Consider the following 26,925-nt stretch of genomic DNA (forward strand, 5'->3'; position numbering starts at 1 on the left):
AACATTTAATTTTTTTCTTCAATTAACATATGGTTATGATTGTAAACCAATTTGTTAGTGAAATGAATAGAAACTGAAAAGCACAACATGTTGAATTTAAGGGCAACACTTTTTTTCCCCTTTAGCCAAAGATAGGTCAGTGAGAAGAGATGAGTTATTTTTAACAGCACTCTAAATTTGTTTACAGAAGTCAAAATTTCTTCTCTATCCTATGGCTCAGAGAAGATGATAGGTTCTATACAGCTGAGCATTAAGATTGTTAACCATCTTCAAGAATTGTCCAATTCTATCAACCATTGCTAATGGTTGACTGAGAAAAATGACACAAACTCTCATCATTATGAGGCCAAAAAAAAGTTTGAGGAATATGTTATATATTGTGAATGGCTTTGTGAACCACACAAAGAGTAGAAACACTTAACTTGTTTTTGGCAGCTATTTTAATGGTCATTGTCTTTCTGAAAAGAAACAAAAAATATCAGAAAATCCAGGGAGAAGTGGAAATATGGAAGTTGTTACTGTGTTCATAAATTTAGAAGTCTAAAGTATTTATAGATTTCTATTTGCAGAATTAGTGGAACTATCAAACAGATGTTGCACATTTCAAAATTGAACCAACAAGAGAACTTATGAAATATGAACCCCAAAGCATTTGGAAAGGCTTTATTTTCCACTGCCATTTATGCTTTACAAAAATGCCATGATAAAGAATATAAAAGTTATAAGCCCTGTAAACATCTTTTCAAAAGACACATAAAATTGGATTAAGTGAAATCTATGAGGCATAACAAAAATATGTTAATGAAAATTCTTTTAATCTTAAATTGTATGCACAATAAACACTTTCAAATATGTAATATACAGATTTTAGCTTGCTATAGAAGTTATTGTGATATTGCTTTTATCTTCATCCTGTAAGACCAGCTTAAAATTCAAATGGATTATTAGTAAGTTAAGCAATACTGAACATTTTTCTTTCCAGGAAATAATTTTCATTTTTAGCTTAATATTAAAGATCCACAGCTATGTATAGCTCTTTTAAAACATTAGCCATAATACAAAATGAAAGAACTTACATGGCTTCTAAAATGAAGAGACCATAGGTAATGCTAATTCATATTTTATGTACAATACAATGATATACATGCTATTAATTTTTAGGCCCATATTTAATAGACAGTAGGTATTACGTTCATCTGCCATCTCTCATTGGTTAATGTCTTAAACTGCTAGACATCAAAGAGAAAGGCAATGAAGAATAGAAAGCATTTTAAGACAGTCCTCAGGCAAAATGATGGAAGGAATTTTTTTGTTTTGTTTTGTCAGTTATGGGGCTTGAACTCAAGGCATAGGCACTGTCCCTAAGTAATTTTACTCAAGGCTAGCTCTCTAACACTTTGAGCCACAGCTCCACTTTTAGTTTTCTGATAATTATTAGAGATAAAGGTTTCATGAACTTTCTGGACTGGCCTGGATTTGAACTGTGATCATCAGATCGCAGCTTCTTGAGTAGCTAGGATTATAGGCATGATACACTGGTGCCTGGCTGGAAGATTGTTTTTCAAAGCAGAAGTGAAACTACTTTTATATAATTTGGGGATATGTCTAGGAGTTTCCTGTATATAATGACATTTCTGGAAACTAATAGTATAATAAAAGATCAATCTGTTCCTACTGCATTTAATCATAAAATATTTAAATGTATATTAATCTAAATATTATAGTCACTACTTTTTAGGTGAATATAAGGAATATGCCCCCAATAATTTTAAGTATTGCCAGGAATAAATGTAAAATGTGCATGCATACACATAGATTGACTTTTTTTTTTTTTTTTTGCCAGTCCTGGGCCTTGGACTCAGGGCCTGAGCACTGTCCCTGGCTTCTTTTTGCTCAAGGCTAGCACTCTGCCACTTGAGCCACAGCACCACTTCTGGCCATTTTCTGTATATGTGGTGCTGTGGAATTGAACCCATGGCTCCATGTATATGAGGCAAGCACTCTTGCCATTAGGCCATATTCCCAGCCCTAGATTGACATTTTATACATGTTTTAAGCTTAAATTCTGTACACACAAGAAAATACAGTAACCATATGACATTTAAAAATTGGTGTGCAAATTGGTATATTTTGGGATGTTAATCAGCATTAATATGTCACATACAAAATGTAAAATTTTTAAAACTAGAAAAAAAATCTTGATTTCTTTACAGCTGCACTCATTTATATGTCCTAAGACTACAAAGCTAACAAAACACTTTTCTCTGAGAATATTCTGTTCAACTAAGCAGAGACATGCTTTATTAAAATGAAAGCACAGCATATGATGTTGTGGCATTGAGAAATTGAAGCATTTTTGCGCAAAACCACATTTTTGTCAAAAAGTACTAGGCCTAGTCTCAGTTCTGCTTTTGACCTCTCTGTGACCTTCACCTTGTTACCTCGAGGTAAAAGTAAATTGCCCAACTATAGCTTCCAGATTCATCATTGTGCTGCCATCTATGTCCTTCATTCATTTATGAAAGCCATTTGTTCCCCTTCACTTAGTTCCTCTCGGTTTCGTACTATCCACGCTTCCTAGTCGTTTGGTCCATTTTAAGGGAAGAAAAAAAAAAAAAAACTTATCTCTAACACCAACTCCCCCACATCTTCCTATATTCAGAAAAAAAAAACCATCAACCAAAAAACGTTGATGCGTTTTTTGTTCCCCCCCCCGCCCCCCCGCCCCCCCCTCCCGGCTCAAGGCTAGCACTCCTGCCACCTGAGCCACAGCGCCCCTTCTGGCCGTTTTCCACATATGTGGTGCTGGGGAATCAAACCGAGAGCTTCTTGTGTAGGAAGCAAGCACTCTTGCCACTAGACCATATTCCCAGACCCCTGATGCGCTTTCTTGAAGAAAGTTGTCCTAGAATAGGGAATCCTGTTAAGATGCTAGCATCTTTTTTTATTGCATTTTTAATGTCTCTTACCTTTTTGCAGTGGGAAAGTAGCGGGAGCATGAGGAGCCATCCCAAGCACAGTAGGGGTCCTGGGCCAGGCAGCACTCAGCACAGGCTTTGCCATAAACATCACACCGGTGCAGAGGGAGCTGGGCTACCCCAGCGGTGGAACCAATATATAATTGTTGCTGTGGAGAGAGTGTACTCTTCTGATGAAAAATGTTTTGAGTTCTACATATACGCTTATACTTTTTTTTTTTTTGGTACAAAATAGTGGATTTTATTTTGGTATTTTAACACAAGTCTGTCATCAGCTTTACCCCTCCGTTATCTGGTCTTCTCGCTCCTGCTGGTCTTCCTCACAAACTGCCCCCCTTTTACTTCCATCCCTTTTCTTAAAATCTGAGTTCTACATATGAGAGAAAGCATGCTATTTATCTGAGCTAATTAGACGTATGAACAATATAGTTACGGGTTTCAAAACGCTATTACGAATAGTTTCTTTAACGTCTTCTACGATAATACGCCAATTTAATTTGGAGCAATAGCAAACACTCATTTGATTAAGCCAGATATTTTTATTAGTCCTTAAAAACCCCATGTTTAGATCCTCCATTTCTGTCCTTAATAATTTTCTTTCTTTACTTCTAATTTTCATAATGTGGATGAACCGAAACATTGTGTTTCTTTTCGAAACAATGTGTTTTTTAGTTTAGTTTTTTTTTTTTTTTTTTTTTTTTTTGCCAGTCCTGGGGCTTGGACTCAGGGCCTGAGCACTGTCCCTGGCTTCTTTTTGCTCAAGGCTAGCACTCTGCCACTTGAGCCACAGCTCCACTTCTGGCCATTTTCTGCATATGTGGTACTGGGGAATTGAACTCAGGGCCTTGCCATTAGTCCATATCCCCATCCCCCGAAACAATGTTTTTTAATAATAATTCTGGCTATGCAATCTGGGTGGTCTTGAAAACATTTTATCCTGATGCCTGGGTGTCACATTACGCTACTAGGAAAGAACAGCGCCCTCTATTGAGCTTGGTCAGGTGGAGCTGGGGACTGACATTTGAAAAACTTGCGACTCAACACCAAGAACTGCCTTGTTCTTGCACTACCTCCAGGAAAGTAATTTTAAATGACACAGGTTACATCACATGGAAAATATCATGAGAGGGGAAGCAATTACAATTTGGTGCCATCTACAAATTAAAAATTACTATGCATGGACAAAGCACCAATGTTGGCAAGCCTGGTAGCTTGATCTGATCTTACCTTAATTGTGTGTGCTCTGCAGACGTTCACTTAGCTCTTTCTAAGGACTAATGTGCTTATCCATAAAATGAGTTTAATTCACTGCATGGATATTTTTATGTAGTCACCAAATAAGCAATGAACTTGCAGCCATTGAATAGGATATAATATAGAATATTATAATAAGGACATTTCTAGCAACGATTGTTTTAGGATTTCTTTTTTTTTCCACTCAATATTTATTCAGTACCCACTGTGTGAAAAATATGGAACACTTCAAGAATTTGCGTGTCATCCTTGCGCAGGGGCCATGCTAATCTTCTCTGTATAGTTCCAATTTTCGTATATGTGCTGCCGAAGCGAGCACTGTTTTAGGATTTCAATACTCCCCTGAAAATTCCCTGACCAAAATTTAACCAATGTAACATATGTCCTTTGACATAAAACAAACTTAAAAAAATAGAATTGTTCTGTGATTTATCCTCTGTGTGTCCTAATTGGTTCCACAGCTTCTTTTGGTTGAACTAGAGAATTGATTAATTAGATTAAGCCTTAAATAAAAATTATGTACATATGGAAACATGTAATGGTAATAGAAAAGTAAGAAAGACTTCAAAAGGCTGCTGTAATTTCTCCAGTATGTAGATGTAGAATTAGTTTCAGGAAAGTCTCACTCTAAACAGTTGTATGCTCTTTTAATGTTAGAGCTTATCTAATTAAAATTGCATTTAAATTGACATAATTAAAACTGTGTTTCCAAAGACTTTTATTAATATATTATAAAAAGGTAAGCAGAATATGGACTGAAGTATCTATTAGAATATAAGAAATTTTAAGGGGATAAGACATGTTTATCTATAAAATACTTAAAGCTAACCATTTGGCAATTTACTTATATTTTAATATCAGAGGATTAGAAGCATGGCTCAAGTCTTCGCCTGCCAGTCAGGACTGGAAAAAATGACCAAGAACAAGTGAGTCTCTGTGTCAAAACCCTGGTATCATCACACAGAAAACAAACAAATCCATAATTCAGAAGGTTTGCAATCAGATAGAAAAGTAAAAGGGTAAAATAATTTAACAAAAACTAAATCCTTGTGGAAGTACTCATCCTGGTCAATTTTATTTTACTGTAATGAATAGAGAAAATAATGATATATATGCATATATATATATATATATGTATATGCCACAGAATTCCCAACATTTTACTATAATTGACTTAAGTGTTGCATTGAATGATGTTAAAAATCAATCCAGGTTAAAAATGATGGTTTAATGTTCAGAGACTTTCTTTAAAAAAAAAAACTTTCTATGAAATGAGTGGAAACAATTTTAGTAGGATAAAATAATGCAATATATATATATAAATTGTATATATATTATTTATGAAGAACAGGAGATCTGCTTAGAGTGTTGTAACAAATATACTAACACATGGATGTCTTTAGTGTATATGAACATCAAGCCAAATGAAATGATCTATCTACTTTCAAAAGGCTAGTGTAGCTGTTCAGAAGGGCTATCTTAGTTCAAATTTAGCAAGGACATTTGCAGTCAGTGAAACACTTATTTCCAATTAAGTCACCAGGAAGCTTTAGCTAAAGTGCCAAAGTGCTTGCCTTGAACAAAGAAATCTCAGGGACAGGATCCAGACCCTGAGTCCAAACCCCAAGACCTGCACATACACACACACACACACACACACACACACACACACACACACACACACACACTACACATAAGACACAAGAAAAATATGTCTATGGTTAGCTAATAAGCAAAATTCATGTATTCACATTTTAGATATGTGATATCTGATAAGAAAACACTAAATGAAATATCTAATTTTGGCACATTTCTTTAGGAGAAAAGCAGATATATTACAATGGAAACTAAAATATGACAAGTGAAATATTTCAATGAGAATCTAAAATATAATGAAATGCCAAAAATAAATGCAATTCAATTTAACCAAACTTTTAAGGTTATTAATGACAAGAAAACGTAATGTTGCTCTCCAAATGAAATACAGAGGAAGTTTGCAGGCATCAATGAACGCAATCCAGTTACCAGCAAGAAACCCAGTGTGCTTTTTCTGCCTAATTTAATGTCACCACAGGCATTTTCAAGATCCTCCTTAACAAGTCAGGCGCCATGAGCAAAACATCAGTCTACTTATCCAGATAATTAGTTATAACACTACGCATCTCACTTGAAATGACTGCCTCCCTTTTAAAATGCCCAAAAGGCTAGATGCCAGTGGTTCATGCTTGTAATTGTAGCTACCCACAAGATATCTGAGGCTGATGGTTCGAAGCCAGCCTGGGCAGGAAGGTCTGTGAGACTTATCTCCAATTAATCACAGAAAATGCAAAAGGTGGCATTGAGGCTCAAGTGGTAGAGTGCTAATTTAGCGCAAAAAGGAACATAGGGACAGTGCTCAAGCCCAGAGTTCAAGCCCCAGGACTGGCATAAAATAAAATAAAAGCCCATAAGAATGATAGAAATAATAACTGACTAAAATCCAACTTCCTTTCAGAGATACAAAATGAAGGCTATGGACACTTTTTTCTTTCTGTCAGAATACTTTAAATTGATACTATTTTGTTGGTCAGTTGGTGACATGGTTCATTAGTAGACATGCTTTATTATGTTTTCTTTAACTTAAAGTAAAATGATTTACTACAGTAGATACAGAGGTGATGCAGTTAGGATTAATGATGAGGACTAACGGTAAAAAATTTAATTTAAAAAATCATTACAGGAAAGATTATCCCTGTCTAGTTTCCATCCTGGAAATCCCCGTATTTCCTTGCCAACATGTGACAATTTTTAGATAACAAGAACAGGTGAACACATATTTCTGAAGTGTGAGATACCAGAATGAGGTCAATGATATCTACACTCTGAGTTGTCTAAATATTTTAGAGATCATCAATCTATTTTAATCCATCTATGCGGAAAAAATACACATTGAATTTCATTGGCACAGTAATTTGGTGTTTTGTTCAAGGGATAAGGCTGGTCTACGACATGTAAACAGTTCACAGAGAAGAAGAGCCAACTGATTTCTATTTTTCACAGTTCCACAAATAAGTTTTTACACCAGTGAGGGTAACTCTACTTTCATGCTGGAGTTCATGATAAATAGCTAGTAAGTGATTTCAAATCAGTAATAATATTTTGACTTTAATGTCATTATCCTTACACATAGTTAAATAAGTGGTGCTTTATTTTCTTAGCCTATAACATGCACTTAATCCTGTATGCAAAGTGAAATTAAAATTTCATTTTTATTCTAAAATATCCACTAATATTAGCTTTCAATATTTTTATTTTCATAAAAAGATGAAAGTAATTATTTTTTAAGAATTTTCTATTAAGTAGCCAAAAATAAAGTGCTATAAACTGACATCTGCAACAAATAATGATTTTGGAAATATAACTGTGAAGTACAAGCAAGTGACAAAATGTCAGGACAATTAACACACAATTTGTTTTCATTCTCCTAGCTAACATTAGTTGTATTTATCTTCCTTTAGCTATTGCATATGATTGTTAACAAATATATGGATTATGGTAGAAAACAAGATCTAGAAATATGCAGGAAATTAATAAAATATAATATTGGCTGTAATAAATAATGATAGTACCTGCTTAGTGGATAGTTCCATTGCTGAGATAGTAGTTGGTTCCTAAAGAAGACAAAATGAAAATGTTTGAGAATCATAAGTCATTAATGAACTTCTCCAAGGCACCATACATAAGCTTTTAGAGAGATAACTTCGGTGCTCACAGGAAGTAATATAGTTGGGAAATAAGACACAGTAAAGAAACCGCCTAGGTAACATGTCAAATGTGAAGTAGATAATAAGTCAACATCAATATCATTAGGTCGAAGAGCCTGATGGTCACCCTTCTCTACAGGCAATCAAGTTGAATCTGTTGCGGATTACAATAAAAGACAACTCAGTCAAAGTGTATTGAAAGTACTTCTTTTTGGGGGAGGGGATGGAGTATTAGGTTACAAGGGAAGGATTTCAAAAAGTATGGCTTTATAGCAATCATGGAGGCTCACGTTTGTAATCTTAGGTACTTGGGAGACAGAAACTGAGAGGATTTTTTCATTCAGGGCTAGCCAGGGCCAAGAGTTCACAATATTCCATCAAAACCAGTAAAAACCTAGGTATGTTTCTGTGTGACTGCCATCATAGCTACATGGGAAGAATAAAAGGGGAAATTATGGTCCAAGTTATCTCTGATAAAATATGTCACTATTCAAAAACAAAGAAGAAAGTGGTAGAGTGCCTGCCAGTATAAAGCCTTGAGCTTAAACCCCAACACCATCCTAAGAATGGCAACAACTTTGTTTTGCCCTGTTTACTGCCAAATTGCAGAGATAATTCTTTGATTAGATATCTTCATAAGTCATTTCAGAAAGAAGTTAGTGAGGAAAATGCAGCGATTCACATGGAAGGAGAAATGTCCTCACCATGCCCTTTTCCTTATTCAGGAGGGTGATGATATACATATTTGTGACCTGGACAATGTTCAATGTTTTGTATAGATCCAAACATGATTTTGAACGGCTGTGTCTTTTTTTCAGTTTATCATGACCTCAAAGTGGTTCATACTGATATTGTTCTTCTATGATAATTTTCACTTTAAATAGAGAACACTGGTTTAAGCCAAATCCACTGGCTCGGTTGGTAATACCACCAATAAGAGCTGTTCATATTAGGCCAGCTTTCACCTGACTAGGACTGTGAGACTTCAGTTGGAATGCTATTACTTTCTTATGATTAAAATGATGAGTCCATCTGCAAAGACCTATAATTCAGGTAAAAAAATCCAACAGAATAATATGAAAAATAACTCAAGAGTTAACAAAAACTAATGCACAAAAATTGGTAAGTTTTCATACCTGGATTATTAAGTATTAATTTGCATAAATATTTCCCAACCTTTGATGCATGTGTGCCACTGAAAGACCATGCGTCTGAGCATATCAGCTTTTGTTTTGGATTCACTCTCACACACGTCCAATCACATCTTTCATTGAAGATGTAACCATAATGCTGAGAAAAAGTTTGCTTGAGGGATTCAGAAGGGATAGATAAGAAAGAGACATAGGTGGGAGAAGGACCTTACAATCTTCTCTGTGTTAGGGAACTAAAGTTGCTCTCTCAAGGGAACACACTGATTGGACTGTGAAGATAAAGTGCATGGACTCAAGCTGTGACTCACATCTAGCCAGGATGATGATACTAAGCCAGGTATGTAAACTCCACGTAATTCAGTTTCCTTCCCTAAAAATGATATTGTGAGTTAATTTCCTATAGGGTTGTTGAGAAGAACAATATATGCAAAGCGCTTATGTTTTGCGCATACTGGTCTTTCAGATTATTCTCATTTCTCGCCCACCCCAACATACACACTGAATATCTTTTCTTATTTTTTTTTAGTGCTTATAACTATATGTATGCATGGGTGGAATATGCTTACACACAGACACACACACACACACACACACACACACACACACACACAAACACTTTATCTCCTAACTTCTGAATTTTCTAATTCCATTTTATGGTACAGTCTAATGTAATACCAAGAATGAGGAATTGAGGACTAGTAGGAAGATGGTGTTACAGAAATCATCATCACAAAACAATCTTAGTAGAGGATGAATTTCAAAATTGTGCACTGACATGTCAACCCAAAACTGTATTTTCATTTCATTACTAACTGGATATTTCTGGGAGTCTATCCCTAGGTTTAATTCTTACTTGATTTTTCGGTCAACTTTTCAGAGAATTCGTGGGGCATAAAGTAAAGAACAATAGTAGGAATTAGACTCAAGACTGAGAGGGTAGGAGGAGGGGAAGCAAAAGAAATTCAGATGACTTACAAATTGTTTCCTCCTAGTTAGTTTGACACAGTCATTTGGGCTGTTTAGTTCACTGACATACTGCAAGTGCCTACAATTATATGAGACAATTAAAAGTTCTCAATTATTACTTTAAGTGAATGAATACTTTATATTTATATATTTATCCAAGTTATAGTTTATTCTTCCTTTCTTATCTGTATATAATTCGAAGCCAGCTATCCTCTAACATAGTGCTCCCCAACTTTGAGTCTATCTGAAGTTTCCTTCAAAGTAATATAAATATTCTATACATCACTCATCCTTTGCTATCCTCCTTTAGTCTCTGTGTCTAGCCCTTCCTCTAGAGACAGAGTTTACTAAGTTTAGGAAGTGAAGTTACTGATGACCCCTGCCTTGATGAATGAATGCTTTCCTTACTGGTTTAGTTCTAGAGTTCAAATGTCACTATTATTTCTTCTTGACTACTTCTATTAACTCCCTTTATGCTATTTCATCTCAACCTTTACTAGAATCATCATCCTGCAGCCATGCCTCACAGGCTTACATGCTCTCGCCCCCTCCTCCACTCTCTTCTTCTTAGTCTGCCTTCTTTGTCCTCAGCTCATAACTCTGTGGTACTGGCAACCCCTGAGCTGCTTCAAACCTGCCAAATCTCCACTTCAAGTCCTGTGTCTGAACTGAGCACAGGATTCTCTTAACAAATCTACGACAACCTGCCTGAGACATAAGAGACAAAGGGTGTAGGATGTACATTAATTTAATGGAAGCAATTTAGAGATTTCAAACAGTTTTCCATTTTCATAGGCTAAATTAATAATATGCATTATCAAATATAATAATGATGCATCATAAAGATAATGATGAATGCAATAACTGAATCATACCTATGCCATCACATCATAAAATTCCTTAGAATAATTCATCACCAATATTCAACTTCCATAGAAAAAGCTGAAAATAGTATTTAGATTTGTGTAATGTTGTAACAAGTAAATCAAAGCAGAAGAAAAAGTTCCACAACCATTTGGTCTGTTGTAACAGCCTCCCATGGTAATAGCCATGTGGCTAAATAAGCATCTAGCAAAGTTCATAAAAAATACAACTTTTTAGGAGGAACAAACTAATGTAAATGAAATGCGAGTTAGCTATGTGCAAATTCTTTTAAAATGAATCTGATTAATTGTATTCATTTGTTTCATATCCAATGACTGTAACAAAACAGCTAATATCTATAAGGCCGATGAAAATAAATTATTTAATTTACAAATTGCATAACATGAAACGAACCCTAATACACACCACATTCCAGATTATGAATCCAACATTCTTATGGTCCTAGAGTTTCTTAATTAATAGAAGCTTATTTATTATTTAGACCATAAGATTAATAACAGTCTGGAATAATATGTGTTATACACTGCCTGCGGTTGAATTTTAATAGACAATATATTAAGATGACATCCATTTAAATGAGCTATATTTTTTTTTCCTGAGAGCTCGCTAATGGTAGAAATGACTTACATTTAAAACAGATGTAGCTTCATAAGCATTTTTTCTCATGAAACTGGCTTCAATTGCAAATTTAATTGGTGTTCAAGTTAAAATGAAATTAAAAACTTAGCAACTTTTCAGGGTTTTCTATGACTCCAATTTATCCTATTTTTCTCAGATATTTTAATCTAGTTCCTATTAAACTTTTGCACTTGCAAAGCTTTTCAACCTGCTTATTCCAGGAGATTCTGAGATAGCTCACTGGATGCTAAGTGCACAGAGCTCCTTTAGAATGAGTTGATAGAGTAGGGTTTAGAAAGCATCAATTATGTTTTACATGTGAATGAAAATTAAATGCCTTCATTTGTTTGCTCAGCTGTTCATGGAATATTGTATAAATTGGGTCTATGATGCATGTGTTATTGATGCAACTGCTTTGCAATCCTTTGCAGGCAGTATTACTCTAAATAAGACCATTGTTCCTAAATGCACTGCAAGTTGATTTAGCACTAAAGTGTTTCAAAAGCAAAACCTTTTTGGACTGGATTGGAAAGATAACCCTATACTGAAGAGTTCATGTAAAAATCAGCATACGTCAGGCTTTTGTGTATTTGAATATTTAATAAGCTATAGATAAGCTATAGTAAGAAAGAAGATGACAGTGCTAAAGTTGTTCATGTCTATAACCCTAAGAGGCTGAGATCGGAGGATCACAATTCACAATTCAATGTTAAATTTGGCAGAAAAGTTTGTGAGACTTTTATTTGTATCTGTAATTAACCAGCAAAAACCACAAGTGGAAGCGTAGCTCAATTATTAAAGCACCAGCACTAAATGAAAAAGCTAAGGGACAGTGTACTGTCCCAGAGTTCAAGCATAAAACAAAGTAAAGCAGGCATCAACAACAAAGAAGTAAGACATGTAGAATTTGGATTAAAGAATTTAAATCAAATTCTTTTAATAAGTAGTTGACAATAACTAACATTGAACTGCAAGGTTAACTTTTTTGAAAGCACTTTTAAAAACTGTTCACAATCATATTCTTCATGATGAGAAGAATCTTATGCTCTACTGACTGTAGCTTGTTCAGAATCAGAAAAAAAAGAAGATCCAAATTCAGATTTGTGGTTACAGTTCACACTGAAATATCAGCTGTGTTTTAGGTCTTAATGATATTTTGAATATCAGATAAAAATGAGCATTTCTTGACAGTGATCCAAACACCAACTTTATTTTGCCTCTTATTGCTTACTAACATTTTTACTCTCAAATGGGAATTTTATGGTCAAGTAATATTTTTCTTTCTACACAATAATAGAGATTTAATTTCACCCAGAATAAAAGTGTGTTTGATATGAGCGAAACCACTGGAGTGTCTTGCAATATTTTCCTAAATATCAATCTCTAGATGGTGATGGACAGAACAGAACTGATATGAATTTTGCATATCTAGCCAACTAAGAGCACAATTAACATGGTAATAGAGAAGAAAACATGGGAAATTAACAGGTTGGTTAAAAAACATCCAAGGGTATCAGGTATAAAGATGATCCTAACTCTGAACCTTGCCTACTTACTTTGTTGAAGTATCATATCATCAAAGTTAAACTTTTTAATGTATTTTATTTTGAAGGAGATGATAAAAGTCTCAATACAAATATAGACATTGTTACATTCCTTTGCTTTTCACCATATATGTCTTTCATGTTAATGTGTTGTGTTTTTTTCTACTCTGCAAAATTAAACAGAGTTTGACAGTGAAATATTCCAATTGCTAGACCACAATGTATGTGCAAACCTTTTCTGTTAGAATAGAATGTTGAAAGTAAATATTTCTCTAAACTCTGCCCAAAAATGTTTTGTCTACTTGAGTGTCAAAGATATAATGACAATATGCATAGCAAAGAACATGGAAGAAAACTAGGACAGTTTCTATGCAAGCAGAGGTACTTCCAGTTGCAAATAAACTTTTTACAAAACTAAAGATTGCTAAGAATTTATTTCTATACAAGCACAATATTATTTATTTGGTCTTTTATAGTTGTTGTTGTTGTTGTTGTTGTTTTCCAGAGCTGAGAACCGAACTCAGGCATGCGCTCTTCTGCTGAGCCAGATCCCCAGCCCCTATTATTTATTTATAATTTGATGTTTGGGGCTGATAAAGAATTACATTCAAGATACTTTCTTTTTCCTTCTTAGAGGTATTTGATTTTACACTCAGGGACTCACACATCCTAAACAGATTATATACTATTGAAGCTATAACTTCAGCTCTGTTTGCTTTTTCAGTTAGGGTTTTTTTTTCCTAGAGCCAGCCTCAGAGCATGAACCTATTACCTATACTTCTGCCCACCACCTATGCCAGGTTTACAGTTGTAAACAACCATGTCAAACTTATTGTTTTACATGATGTCATTCTAATTTTTGCATGTGTAGTCCTTGAACTCTGATTATCATCATCTACTCATTTGACCATCTGAGATTAGAACATGTGCCACATTGCCTAGTCACTAACAGTATCTTGAGTGAATTCAACAAAAATATATTGCAACAGAAATCTCAGATGTTAGTTGGTTGTGTATTTCTCTGGAAAGCAGAAAAAACTAACAAAATAGAACAGAGATTAAATATTTTACAGGCACGAATGTTGGATTTCAATATCTCCTGTTTTTCTTGAAGTCCACTTTAACAGTTCAGCTTAGAAAAAAATTCTTATTTAATTTAGCAGGATTTTGTTCAGTTTCAGTGTAGTGTTTGTAGTTTTAATACACTGCATTTGTTTTGCCACTTAATAACATAATTACCAAGTCGATTAAAATTATATTAGATTTATTATATACAAAAAAATCAAACAAATGTTACTTTCATTTTAAGACACATTTTTTTACCTCAAAAGTTTAAAGCCCCAACTTGCAATAGGAAAAGCCACCACTATTTCACTCTCTACTTTCTCCGTTATTCAAATATGAGCATGGTCATGTTGAAAACAAGCACTCCAGTGGAATACAAAGTCATTCTCTCTTGGTAATGGTAGTGTATAGACTATTCTTTGTATGTATGTGTGTGCCGGCACCGGAAGTCTGGTATTCTACCACTTGAGCTCCACACCTCCACTTCCAGCCTCTGCTGGTTCACTGGAGGCAGAATCTCATGGACTTTATTGCCAGGCTGGCTTCAAACTGCAATCCTGGTGTCTCAGCCTCCTGAGTAGCTAGGGATTACAAGTATAAGCCACCGACACCCTGATCCAATATTCTTGAAGATTCCGCTTGTTTTTTTTTTTTTTCTTAAAACTACGAACTTGAATTTTTTCACTAAAAAAGAAAAAAAAATAATTCAAAAATATAAGTCAAACCATAGTTTTAAAAAAGATGAAAATCCTAGATGCCTATTACTAGAATATTTTCCACCCTCTTTACATGGATAATACAATGGCCCAATAACTAGCAAATTCTATTGATTATACCACTCTTCAGACAGTGCCAGAAAAGGACCAGGTGCTGCTCAGCAAAGTCCTCCTTTCCGGGTGAGGCCTCTTGACTGCTGATGGCTCTCAGTGACAAGCAGCCGTGTCATTCGTGCTGCTTTCAAGTGACCTTCAGTGGCCTTCCTTCCTTCTGTCACTGGAGTGCTGCACCAACACTGAGTTTGCAGCCACTCCTGCTAAAATAACTGGGCTCTTGATTTAGATGATGTAGAAGCTGAGAAATAAATGTACATAAAAATGTAGCAGAGTATATTCATTCCACTTTTTAAACTATTATTTTGTGACTTGTAATAAACCAAGCTGTACAATTTAGTTTTTGAAAACAGTACCTGCGTTGTTCCAAAACTGTGATAAATATTGTGTGTGTATCTATCTATCTATCTATCTATCTATCTATCTATCTATCTATCTATCTATCTATCTCCAATATATATACGCACACTATTTTCTTATGTCACCTATGACTTTTTAATGTATACTTTTTTTCAGTGTGATTGTTTTTAACATGCAAAAAGTTATAAGTATATTTTGTTTTGTGTCTCTGATTTGCATTTTTTTTGTTCATTTGTCAAGAATGCTGCATCTCTGATGCTTCCAAGGTTAATTCTCTCCTAACTGATTCTATGTGGCCGATGTTTGCCTGAAGGACTTAATGTACGTTACAGTTGTGTCATGTTTTAATTCCCAGTAAGACTGTACATAGAGCTGTATTACCTTCCTTTATTTAATGACATTATTCATAGCAATTAGATATTCCCAGTCTTCCCTTTTATAAAATGTAGCTCACTATATGAGGTTTTTAAGTAAGAAAATTTAATTTGAAATTATTTCACCACTATATCTTTTTACTCTTTGAAATTTATTTTTTAATAAAAGATAAATGAAGTAAAGAAAAAAATTATTATTTATAAATTGGAAATGCATATGTGCAGACGTGCTTATGTGCATGTTGGTCCTTGAGCTTGAACTCAGTGGGTTAGTGGTGTCCCTGGAATTTTTATTGAGCCACAGCTCCTCTCCCAACTTTGTATTTTTGCGAGTTTGTCAGAGATAAGAATCTTAAGGACTTTCCTGCCCTGACTGGCTTTCAATCACTATCCTAGCTTCTAGAGTATCTAGGATTTACAGGTATGTGCCACCAGCACCTTGCTGGATATTTTGTATTAATATACCAAATTACACAACCAAGATGGGAAACATAAACTTAGAGATACAAAGAATGAAATTTTGCTAAAATACACTATAATTGAAAAAGTATGCATATTTTGTTCATTAACTCCCTAAAAAATGAAAAGAGAGAGGAGAGAGAGACAGAGAGAGAGACTGAGAGACAGAAGACAGAGAGAGAAAGAGAGAGAGAGAGACAAAGAGAGAAAGAACATATTGCTAAAATGTCCTCCTTGGGTTTTAAACAATTCTACAAAGTTAACTTTAATTACACTAATAGATAATAAGTCATTCCTGGAAAGACAGGATCCTGAAATTTAAAGTTTGCAAACTTTATATCTGTGCTACCAGAAGCTAGCATCATTCCTGTCCCATGACCCCACACACTCATGCACCCATCCCCCCCAACCACAAAATAGGCCCTATTTTATTATGTCTAACAGCTGAAGGGAATGAATAAAGAAATTAAAATTAATTCAAATAAGAATGTCTGGAAATAGTTTTAAATTTCTCTCATAACTATCAGTAACATAGGTGGCAATATCCATCTTCAAATGTATACAACTGGCAACTTTTTGTTTTTCTGCTGAAGAGTAATGGAGACCAGATTAGCAGGATAAATTGATGCCATTAAAAATTTGTGTATACCATTGTCTAGATGCATACATTAAGGCTGGTCCTCTTGAGGAAGGCACTTAGAATCTTTAGGGACCCCAATTTATTTTTTGTATCAATATTGTCTCCTTAATTCATTTAACAAATGTTGATTAAAAATAAACCTTAAGCTCTGAAAATGAACACAAGACATCAATTTATAAGCCTACTCCCCAATGATAATTTGTTTATGAAAACAACATCCATTCTCTAGTGGATAAAAGTCTACTTGGAAAGTTGTTTTGAAAAAATTTATAGGCTCAATTATCAATATGTTTTTTCCCTGAGGGAACTCATGAGGCATGGTAAAGGCTAGGAACTAGTTAATACCCTACATCCTAGATAAACAAAAATAAGGTCAAAGTGCTCATTTTAGTTCATTTTGAGCTTAACTAATTTAAATCAGTAAAATGCTATTAACAATGATATGTTAACCACAAGTTTCCACTATCCTTACTTCCTTACAAGTCTATCTTTAATTCTCTAATCACTTAGTGAATTAGGTGTTATTCCTATTTCTTTGCTGATAGGTAGCTCAGAAAGATTGCTAAGTATTCCAAACATGACATATCATCTAGAATATGACTTAAAGTTTCCCAGAAATAAACTAAATTACTTAGTTTGTTATTACAAAGTGTCTGTGTCACAGTTCAACAGACATATATTTAATTCAAATTTCATTGAATATATATAGGAAAATGCCACATTTTACTTCTATTTGTGTTCACATTCTCACTGAATAGCGAGAATGAACCTATATGGGAGTGTCCTGGTATAGAAATGTGGGTTGAAGAGAAGTTTTGGGAAGACTGCAAATAAACGCTGAATTCATTGAAAATTTAATCCAATGCATTCATTTTATACTGAAGCTATCTGAGCTACAAGAGACTAAATTATTATATAATACAAACCTCTATTTAATCTATCTATCTGTCTCTCTGCCTATCTGCCTTCCTATCCATCAATTGATCTATCGCTCTAACATTTGAAATTGAAAGACTAGATCTAATGGATTTTTTTCCTTCTCATCTACCAGTTTGCTCCCATTTAAATTTATTGTGCAGTTACAAGTATCCCAATATGAATTGGCCATATTTTTCACTAAAAACCTAAAATAACATTTTTAAAAATAATTTATTTCAAGTCTCACAAATAATTCATATCAAAATGTATGTCAGTTCATATGATACCTATTATCTAGGTTTCCAAAGGAAAAACAATGCAATTCCACATTACACCGTTCAGTGCTTTCATGTTTTCTGCTGCTTCAACCTCAATGCCCTCAAAAATTTTACCTGTGTCATACGGTACCCAACACAAAGGGGCAAATATTTCTATATTTCTTAAGTGTGCAGGCTAGGAACTTAAAACAAATTTGCTACTTGTAATATAAAACCTTCAAATTTACTTTTGCCAAGAAATGATTAAAAGGATACAATGAAACTACTTGTGAATAAGATTGAACTGTCTATTATTCTATCATCCAGAATATATTTCCTTGAATGCATTCACAAAGGCTGCATATCATCCCAGCTATAACATCAAGTGGGAAAAAATGGGGAATTTGTGAGGGGGAGGAGTTTGCTCATTGAAATGAGGCATATAAATAATATAAAAGTGTAAATCATATATTTTATCATTGAGAAAACAGAATCTGAGCCAAGAATATATTTCTTTATGTCTTTAGATTTAACTTACATTGAAAGTTTCAAGGTTTATTTTGACTAGTGTCTGGTTTCTAATTGACAAGCTAATTAGAAAGGTATGCTAGATTACTTGTCCATACCAAATTCAGCATGCAGTTATCCTGGGGGAAAGATGTACAACTGAACTTGTTGACACTTGAAATTAAGCAGCACTCACCCGAAAAACTGTCATTTCTTCAAGCAGAACTTCTTCTAAATCATGCCATGTCTCCTTAGGAATTGAGACTACTTTAAGAACGGTTCCAATATCTTTGAAAGAAAGGAAAAATAAAGACCACAACTTAAATAGATCTAAACAGAACTTAGAACTATTAGAACTAAGGAAATTGGGATGTGTCCAGAAAAGAACAATTTGACTTCAGTGTACCTTTTAATTTGTTTGATTTTTTTTCAAAATGTTTGCACACTATACATTAGAATGCATTTTAGATAATTATGAAAAAGATAAACTGTAAAGATAGATGTGCTTTATTCATAAACTGCTTTGGTGAATGGCGACTCCTTTGTACATCTACTTAAAATCTCTGAATTTTTAGAATTATATTGTATTAAAGGTTTTATCCTGAAATCACTTAATTGTAAAAGACAAATGTTATAACCACTACAGAAATTGGCATGTTGGAGTGAGTTTCTATATTATTATTTTTTTTAAATCTCATTAATTGTCAAGTATCTCAGAAGAAAATAATACACTAGATGTAATATCAATTTGATGTGGCAACAGGTTTTCCCACTTCTATTATGAAATGAGGGTGCTCTGGTAAAGATGAAATATAGATGTCAAATGTAGGAATGTTGTTAAGCCTCTGGGTAGGCAGAATCTGGCTGGTCATCCTGTCCCCTGAAACCCTATAGCACTGGGAAGCCCTTAAGGAGAGCTCAATACCCACACAGTGAGGAATGACAAGAACATGATTTCTCAAGATAGACACTCAGCAGTGAATTTTCATTAGTGCGCTTGAAGGTAAATCAACTTTAGGGCATTGAAAACATTTCAAATTCCTTCAGTTGCATACATTTTGTAGATATATCAAACCTTAATTTAAAAAGTTCATTATTAGAAGTTTTCACTCTTATGTTTCACTTTTACATTCTACTGCTTAGTAGAAGAGTGTTCTTCGACTAAAATTTTGATTTTTTTGACATCTCATGGGTAAACTTGATCAAGAATTGTTTATTAGCTTCAAATGGCTTATTTTCATCAAATTTAACAGACTAATTTTGGAGGAAACCTTTACCAAGAAAGAGGATGCTACCATAATGAAAATAACTCAATATACTTATATTATTGACAACTGTTTTTAGGGTGATCAAACAAGGCTGCCAGTTTATTCCTTGTACATTTTAAAGGCCTCTTTTAAGATGATCTCTGTATGTTTAAAAGACCTTAAGACTACTCATAACACCAAAGATTAAAGGGATATTAAGTTAATCTACTCAGTGGGTATGATCAGATCTCTAGTCTCTAAACACAACTTTATCTATATTTAAGATCAAGTTTTACAGACTAATATTTCAAACTATTTCACACAAATTGAATCAGATTACTCAACTAGGATCAATATGCTATGATGTGAAACTTAGTTAAGAGATAAAATTACTATAATCAATTTACTTTGCTGTCAACTGACCCTAGTCTGTATTGACCTACAGCCATCCACACCATCAGACCTTCAACATTCTCATGAAATTGGTGCCTTTAAACACAGTTTGTGTTAGAGAGGGATTAAAGGCTTATGATTGGCTGTCTTTGGTAAGATTCCCCAAAGCAAATTTGTTGCTCTGAGGGTGAATAAGGGATTTTTGAAGAAGTTTTAATCCAGATGTGAAGAAAAATATAAGTGTGAGACCACTGACCATCAATTTATAATTATAGAAAGATTCAATTATAAATTAACATTGGCACATAAAATGATGTTTATTAAAGAAATTCTGTATTATTTTCTCTTTTCTAGCAATATTTACAACCTGAAGTAGGTGTTCACATTCATTGACTTTTACGGAGCCTAGAGTTTCACTGGGAGTCTTAGTTAATAGAGAAAATTTCTTACCTGTGAAAATAGACTAACGTATTTCTAAGAATTTGACACTGTTACACCTGATAGCATTAGCATTTTACAATTTTGTTATAAAACTTTAATTCTGTAATGAAACTGCACTTTGCCATTCTCTTGTACTCAACATATTAATTTTCTGTTTCTCACCAAGGAAAAATAAACGTTATTATATAAGGCTCCACTGGAGCAATCATTCAAATTCCCATTGATTTACGTAAGTTAACAAGTTAATGGAGACTAGAAATTTATTACCTTGAAATCTGACCCTAAACTACAAGTTTCAGATCTGTAAGTGGAAATTTCCAAAATAGTACTACTAGTAAAGAGAGTTAAGGAAAATAAAATAGTTTATCATAGTAATAATAGAATCAATTCTCAAGACATTCTTGGAAATTTTTCTTTGGAACTATAGTTACTAAATAGTTATTGTTAAAATTGTTGTAAATATATTTAATGATAAAATGACTCTATTTTTTTTCTTTCTCCCATTAAACAGTAGAAAGAAATGAAAAGAAGGTTGATACTAACTTTTGTTTTCTGGAAGCTTTCCATTAGATGACCATTTTAAGGTTTAGATAATTTTGCATTCCATAACTCTTACTGATTGGCCTGCAAGTTTCACACATAGTGTGAGCAATATATATTTGTTCCCAAAAGTCATTGGTCACAGAGTTATGATTCAACAATCAACAATAATTGTTCACATAATCCTTGCTTTATTTGCATGTAGTTCCATGAAATTCAAAAGTATTTTTTAATATATCTTAACTTTTCTAAAGTGGAAATGAATTAGTAATACTCAGATTTTTAGTCATTGAATAGAGACGAACTATCTCTTGAAAATGTCTATCAAACCTATTGAACCTTTAATATGGTTAATTAGCAAAACACAGTGTTTTGGAAAAATATGCACAACTGAAGTAAAACCTTTACCTGTTCCAATAAACATGACATCATACTGGCCATCCTCTGCATCCACTCGATCTACCACAATTTGTGTGAACTGATAATTGACATCTGTTTTGATCATTATTGGGCGGTTGTTAATAGGAAAAACTGGATTATACATAGCAGGGTGACTTCGTGCAAAAGTTATAACATCATCAGGAAGATCCTTTGTTGAGTCAAACCCACCAAATGTTTTACTGGGACACTATAAAGAAAAGACAAGGAGGATACTTTTTGATTAACATCTAATGAATAGATGAGAAATTTTGTAATAGTGCATGATCTCAATGATTTAGGAATATAGCCTGTGACTATTTTGTTTCTTAAATTTTAATTTGATATAGTAAATCAACAATCATTAGTTATTGTCATTATCAACTGAAACTAGTAACAGAAAAGATCAGTACTTATTTCTTAAACATATAACTTCTGAAAGGGATAATGTCATCATTTCTTCTGAAGGACTTGCAAATTCTTCCCATGAATCTCGTGTACACCAAAAGTCTGAGGCTTCTATCACTACACAGCCAAGTTTTATTTATACAATGGTATTTGATATAATAAACCAAATGTGCGAAAACTAAATTCAAGTAATGATTCGATCGTAGAAAGTCAGAATAATTTTCTATCCCTGCAAAGCTACCATCAATGACTTCCATAAACAAACTACACTAAAGAAGGGAAAGGATATTATTTTACAAGTTGTGGCAACCTGCATAACAGGGTAACTGACTAATCAGATTGTACACCATGTCTAACCCAAAGGGATATTGGCCCTAGAAGTCATAAAAGATTCACAGTTGTGTGCTGGTATAATGATATCTTAGGATAGAAGCAATCGATATAAGGCAACCAAGCAGAAATGAAGAAATTGTAATGTGTCCAATTTCTCTGCATTTAATTATATGGTACAAGTATTCATAGAATACAGTATCTCCAATCTTATGCTTTGTGCTTCACACTTAGATAATTTGTGCCATTTAATGTAAGAGCTTGAGAGACAAAATGTAATTAAGAGAAGATACTGATCTTACAAGGAGCTTAGAATTAGAAATCAATTGTCTCTGAAATTACCTTGAAAAATCATTAATAATTTATGAGGAATGAAGTAGATCTGATTGAAATGAGATTATATATGCATCTATATTTCTGTATGTATTTGTATAGACACATAATACAATGATATCACAAAAACCTAACAATTTACTTCTGTTTTTAAGTAGATTATAAAATCATTTAACATTAGTATATCAAACCTCTATAGAAAACCTTTAAAGAACCAATAAAATTTATCTAATGACATTTAAATCTATTTGTGTGAATCTTTACTACCAGGTAAAAATAGCTTGCAAAATATTAATTAAAAATTAAAACAAGGGGATTTATTTTAGTTCTCTTTACAATTATCTTCTTGCTTTACTGTCTTTTAATTCTATATTTAAAACAGCTTTGCTGAAATACTAACATTGTTTTAAGAGCCTGTACTTCTTTTATTTCCAGTCATGTTGATGGAATGACACTTTTTCAGTGGGCCCCTTTGGGCATTAATAAGCTTATCCAAGGGAATTTTAGTCTGAGTGAGATGTCATCTCTGACTCCTCAATTAGGTAATCCTTGTCCTCTCTCTAACACTTAGTGTTTGTGATTTATTTTTCATAACAGGTACCTTTGAATAATGCTAGGGAACTGAACCTCCTGAGCTGACTAATAGATCCATTACTTTTCCTCTCTGTCTCAGGGCTCTCATCTCTACACGGATGAGATACAATACTGGCCATTGAGATTGGTAGTTATATAAATAGTTAAAATTTCACATATATCTGTATCTCTATAAAAATATCTCTTAGAATCTTCAGTATAGAAATATCTATATTGGTTCTACATGGTATTATCAGTTCCACATATATTGTACAGATTCAGATACATTGTAATGAATTCATTTGTGTTTTTTAAAATAGTAGCAGAAATCACTTTCTATTTAGCATACATTTACGAATGAAAAGTAGGATATAAACCTGTTACTAAGAAAACACTATCTGCCATTAAGATGGAGTAAATGTTTATTTTCACACAAAACCTATTTGGCTTCTTGTAATCAATAGATATTCCATCATAGGTATTATTCTGAAATCTGACTAAGGCTTTGATTACAAAATTAATCAGCTAGAAGCAATATTTGTAAAGTGAGAATATTTACATGTTTCCTAATATAAATTGCAGAGAAAACTGCAATATTATACAACTTAAATGCAATAAAGTAACTAAAACATTTGAATTGAAATCAGTCAGATTTCAACAAAATTATATGATGGCTAACTTTCAAATATGAGGTTTGTTTTTAAGTAAGAAATTATTCTCCTTACAGATTCTTTAGAAAGTTTTGCATGGAGTGATTCTATCCATCTATGATGATGTATCCTAATGACACCAACTCCCCTGGTTATTTTATTATTTCAACCTATTTCTTTACTTACTTTTTTTCATTTCTTTATTGTTAAAGTGATGTACAGAGGGGTTACAGTTTCATACTTAAGGCATTGAGTACATTTCTTATCCAACTTTTACCTCCTATATCATCCCCTCCCCAAACCCTCCCTCACCATGAGTTGTACAGTTGATTTACACCACATAGTTTTGTAAGTGTTGCTGTTGCATTGCTTTGTCTTTTTACTTACTTTTTGTCCTCAAGCTCAAACTGAGGATTCAAAGCTAGTTTCCTTTTGAGCTTTGTCCAGAATTTAACCTGAGTCTTCTCAGTGGTGCCAAGAAAACATGGAGAACTTGGCTGATTGCATAGGTAGCAACAGTTGGAATATCTAAGAGAAACTCTAACTGGACATTTTTCAAGTGGGGGTTTGTCTTGACTATATGAGGTGGTAATGTTAGTTTTTAATATTTTTTTCCTAACTTGATGTTGAATGGAGAAATTAACCTACAAACATAGAGCTATATCCAAATATATCCACCATGGAGCACATTTGCACTACATTTCACTCATAAAAGAAGGCTTCATATTTGGTTTCTATTTTCCAAAATATATTCATAATAAAGGCAAAGCATTAACATTTAGATCAATACATTAAATTAATAATCCACAAGAGTAAAGAACTTGTGATATTCTACGGGATCACACGAAAATCCTTCTCTTTTATTTATAGTAAAGGAATTTTTGTTTTCCATTATCTGCTGTTTATGTTTTCATCTGTGTTTGCTACATTTGGCAGAACCATATTCACGTCATCTGTTAGATGCCCAAGCCACTTACAGTTCCTGGCCTTGGATAGGGGACTCGGCCTTGATATGGCACCCACTGATAGTTGGGACCATCTCTGTGAGCATATGGGCCAAGGAAAACCCTCCGCACATCACTCATGCTGTACATACACACGGCTGACCCCTTAAAGATGTTGCTGAAAAAAAGAATCCAAAGATGTGATCATGAAAGCATGAAAATTGTTGAGGCTAAAGTTACTAACTTTCAGACATTAATGATCATAACTTATATACATGTATATAAACTCTAGGTATCAAATATATTTTGGGGAAGATTTTAGCTCATTTGAATTGTACCAATGCTCAAGAAAATACATTTTGATTTCTCAAAACTAGAAATCATGGGTGACATTATATTTGTTGTTCATAGAATATCCATATATTTGTTTAAATTCAGATCAAACTATTAAACTTTACTGGAGAAACCATATTTATATTTTCATCTATTAGTATTTGATTTTAGTATAAAATAAAAAACAAAATACATACTTTGTATAATTCTCAATCTAAATTACTGAAGCCAGAGAACTTCTAAACCACAATTTTTATGTAGAGATTTTGTAAACTGAACCTGATAGGAGTATGAATCAAGGTGAAGGATGTGCAAGTGTGTATGTGTGTGTTGTGTGTGTGTGTGTGTGTGTGTGTGTGTGTGTGTACTGCTACTAGGGTTTTGAACTGAGGGCCTAGTTGCTGTACTTGAACTTTAATTTATTTATTTTGCTCAAGGCTTATACTCTATCATTTGAGCCACAGGTCCACTTCCAGCTTTTTTTGGTGTTTAATTGAAGAGTATCCATGGATTTCTTGCCGAGGCTGACTTTGAACTTCTCTCCTCAGATCTTAGCCCTGAGTATAGCTACAATTACAAGTGTGAGCCACCAATGCCTGGCTTTACCTTTTTTTTTTTTTTTATCATTTTAAACACTCAAATCACCAAAATATACTCAATCAAGTAACCAAGTTTAACATTTGTGAAGGCATGTCAATATCATCTCTTTCCAACCCAGACAATATATTTAAGTGAGTGGTTATTATGCTTTGGTAAAGTAGATAATTATAGCAATTATTCACATGATTCTGCTAAGCAAACATCAGGTAAATGAAGCAAACTGAAAGTCAAGCTGTCATAGTCTGCATTTGAATGCAGTTAGGCAAATATAGCCTATGTAAAGATATTAAACAGCTGTGCACATTGACAATATGGAATTCTTATCTTTTAACTGATCTCTCCCCATAGAAAACTGCCTATAAATCAGACCAAATAAAAACCATGTGTTCCTAAGAGTTTATTATTGGAAACTGCTCTGTGTGGATGCTGCTAGGAAGACCACAAGCTTCCTGAAGGAAAGAGCTTCTAACTGCTATGTCAGGCTAGCTTCTCTCCAGCTATATTAATTACTGAGCACAAGGCACTGACTCACAATAGACAGCAATAGAATTTGACATTATTATTTGATGTTTAATAGCAAATTAACCTGTATTAGATTCACCATCTTTTGTAACCCAATGTTTATGGTAGAGATCCTTTATTGTTTTATATTTTTCTAGTCTACTGATAAAACCAGACAGCATCAAAAAGCTTTCTGTATGTCATACATGGCTTTTATGATTGTTCACTAACAAATGTCCATCTTATTAAAGAGAAGCAGTAAAACTCTCTTATCCATGAAGTCAGTGGAAAGTAAGTTGAGGATCACTACAATTAGTGTAGCATGAACATGTCTGTGGGACTTGTAAAAACTGGAAATTTAGCTAGCCTACCCCATTCTATAGAATTAGAAATTCTAGAAAGTCATGGTAGAAATATGATTTTTTGCTGACATTTCTTTTTTCTAATTTAAATTTCCTTCTTTATCTGGTTAAAAAATTCATGAATCGGAACTTTAATATGCTCTCTGGGTGGTTCTGAACCACACTCAAATCTGAGAATCATTGTATCAAGCAGTGAAGTAATGAATACTTGCTCAATATGCACAATCTGTAGATATCTTACATAGAAAGAATTGGTAAAATAGGTTTTTAATTTGTTTGTGTAAACATTTTTTATAAGACAGAG

At 33.6% G+C, this 26,925-nt stretch overlaps 1 protein-coding gene and 1 non-coding gene across 2 annotated transcripts in view; both read right to left on the reverse strand.

The window, feature by feature from the left end:
• Sema3a (semaphorin 3A) overlaps window positions 1–26,925 on the reverse strand; it is a 188,042-nt gene that overhangs the window by 16,068 nt on the left and 145,049 nt on the right. The window contains exons 10-14 of the mRNA XM_048339923.1: window positions 24,859–25,003; window positions 21,579–21,798; window positions 18,746–18,837; window positions 7,841–7,882; window positions 2,970–3,127 (exon numbers count right to left, since the gene is read on the reverse strand). Coding sequence (XP_048195880.1) covers window positions 2,970–3,127; window positions 7,841–7,882; window positions 18,746–18,837; window positions 21,579–21,798; window positions 24,859–25,003 — 657 coding nt within the window. The remainder of the gene's footprint in view (window positions 1–2,969; window positions 3,128–7,840; window positions 7,883–18,745; window positions 18,838–21,578; window positions 21,799–24,858; window positions 25,004–26,925) is intronic.
• On the reverse strand, window positions 4,445–4,551 carry LOC125347507. Its single transcript, XR_007210257.1, has one exon. It is a non-coding gene; the product is annotated as a U6 spliceosomal RNA (small nuclear RNA).

The sequence above is a fragment of the Perognathus longimembris genome, chromosome 2, assembly GCF_023159225.1.
Source record: "Perognathus longimembris pacificus isolate PPM17 chromosome 2, ASM2315922v1, whole genome shotgun sequence".
NCBI classification, from domain to species: Eukaryota; Metazoa; Chordata; class Mammalia; order Rodentia; family Heteromyidae; genus Perognathus; species Perognathus longimembris.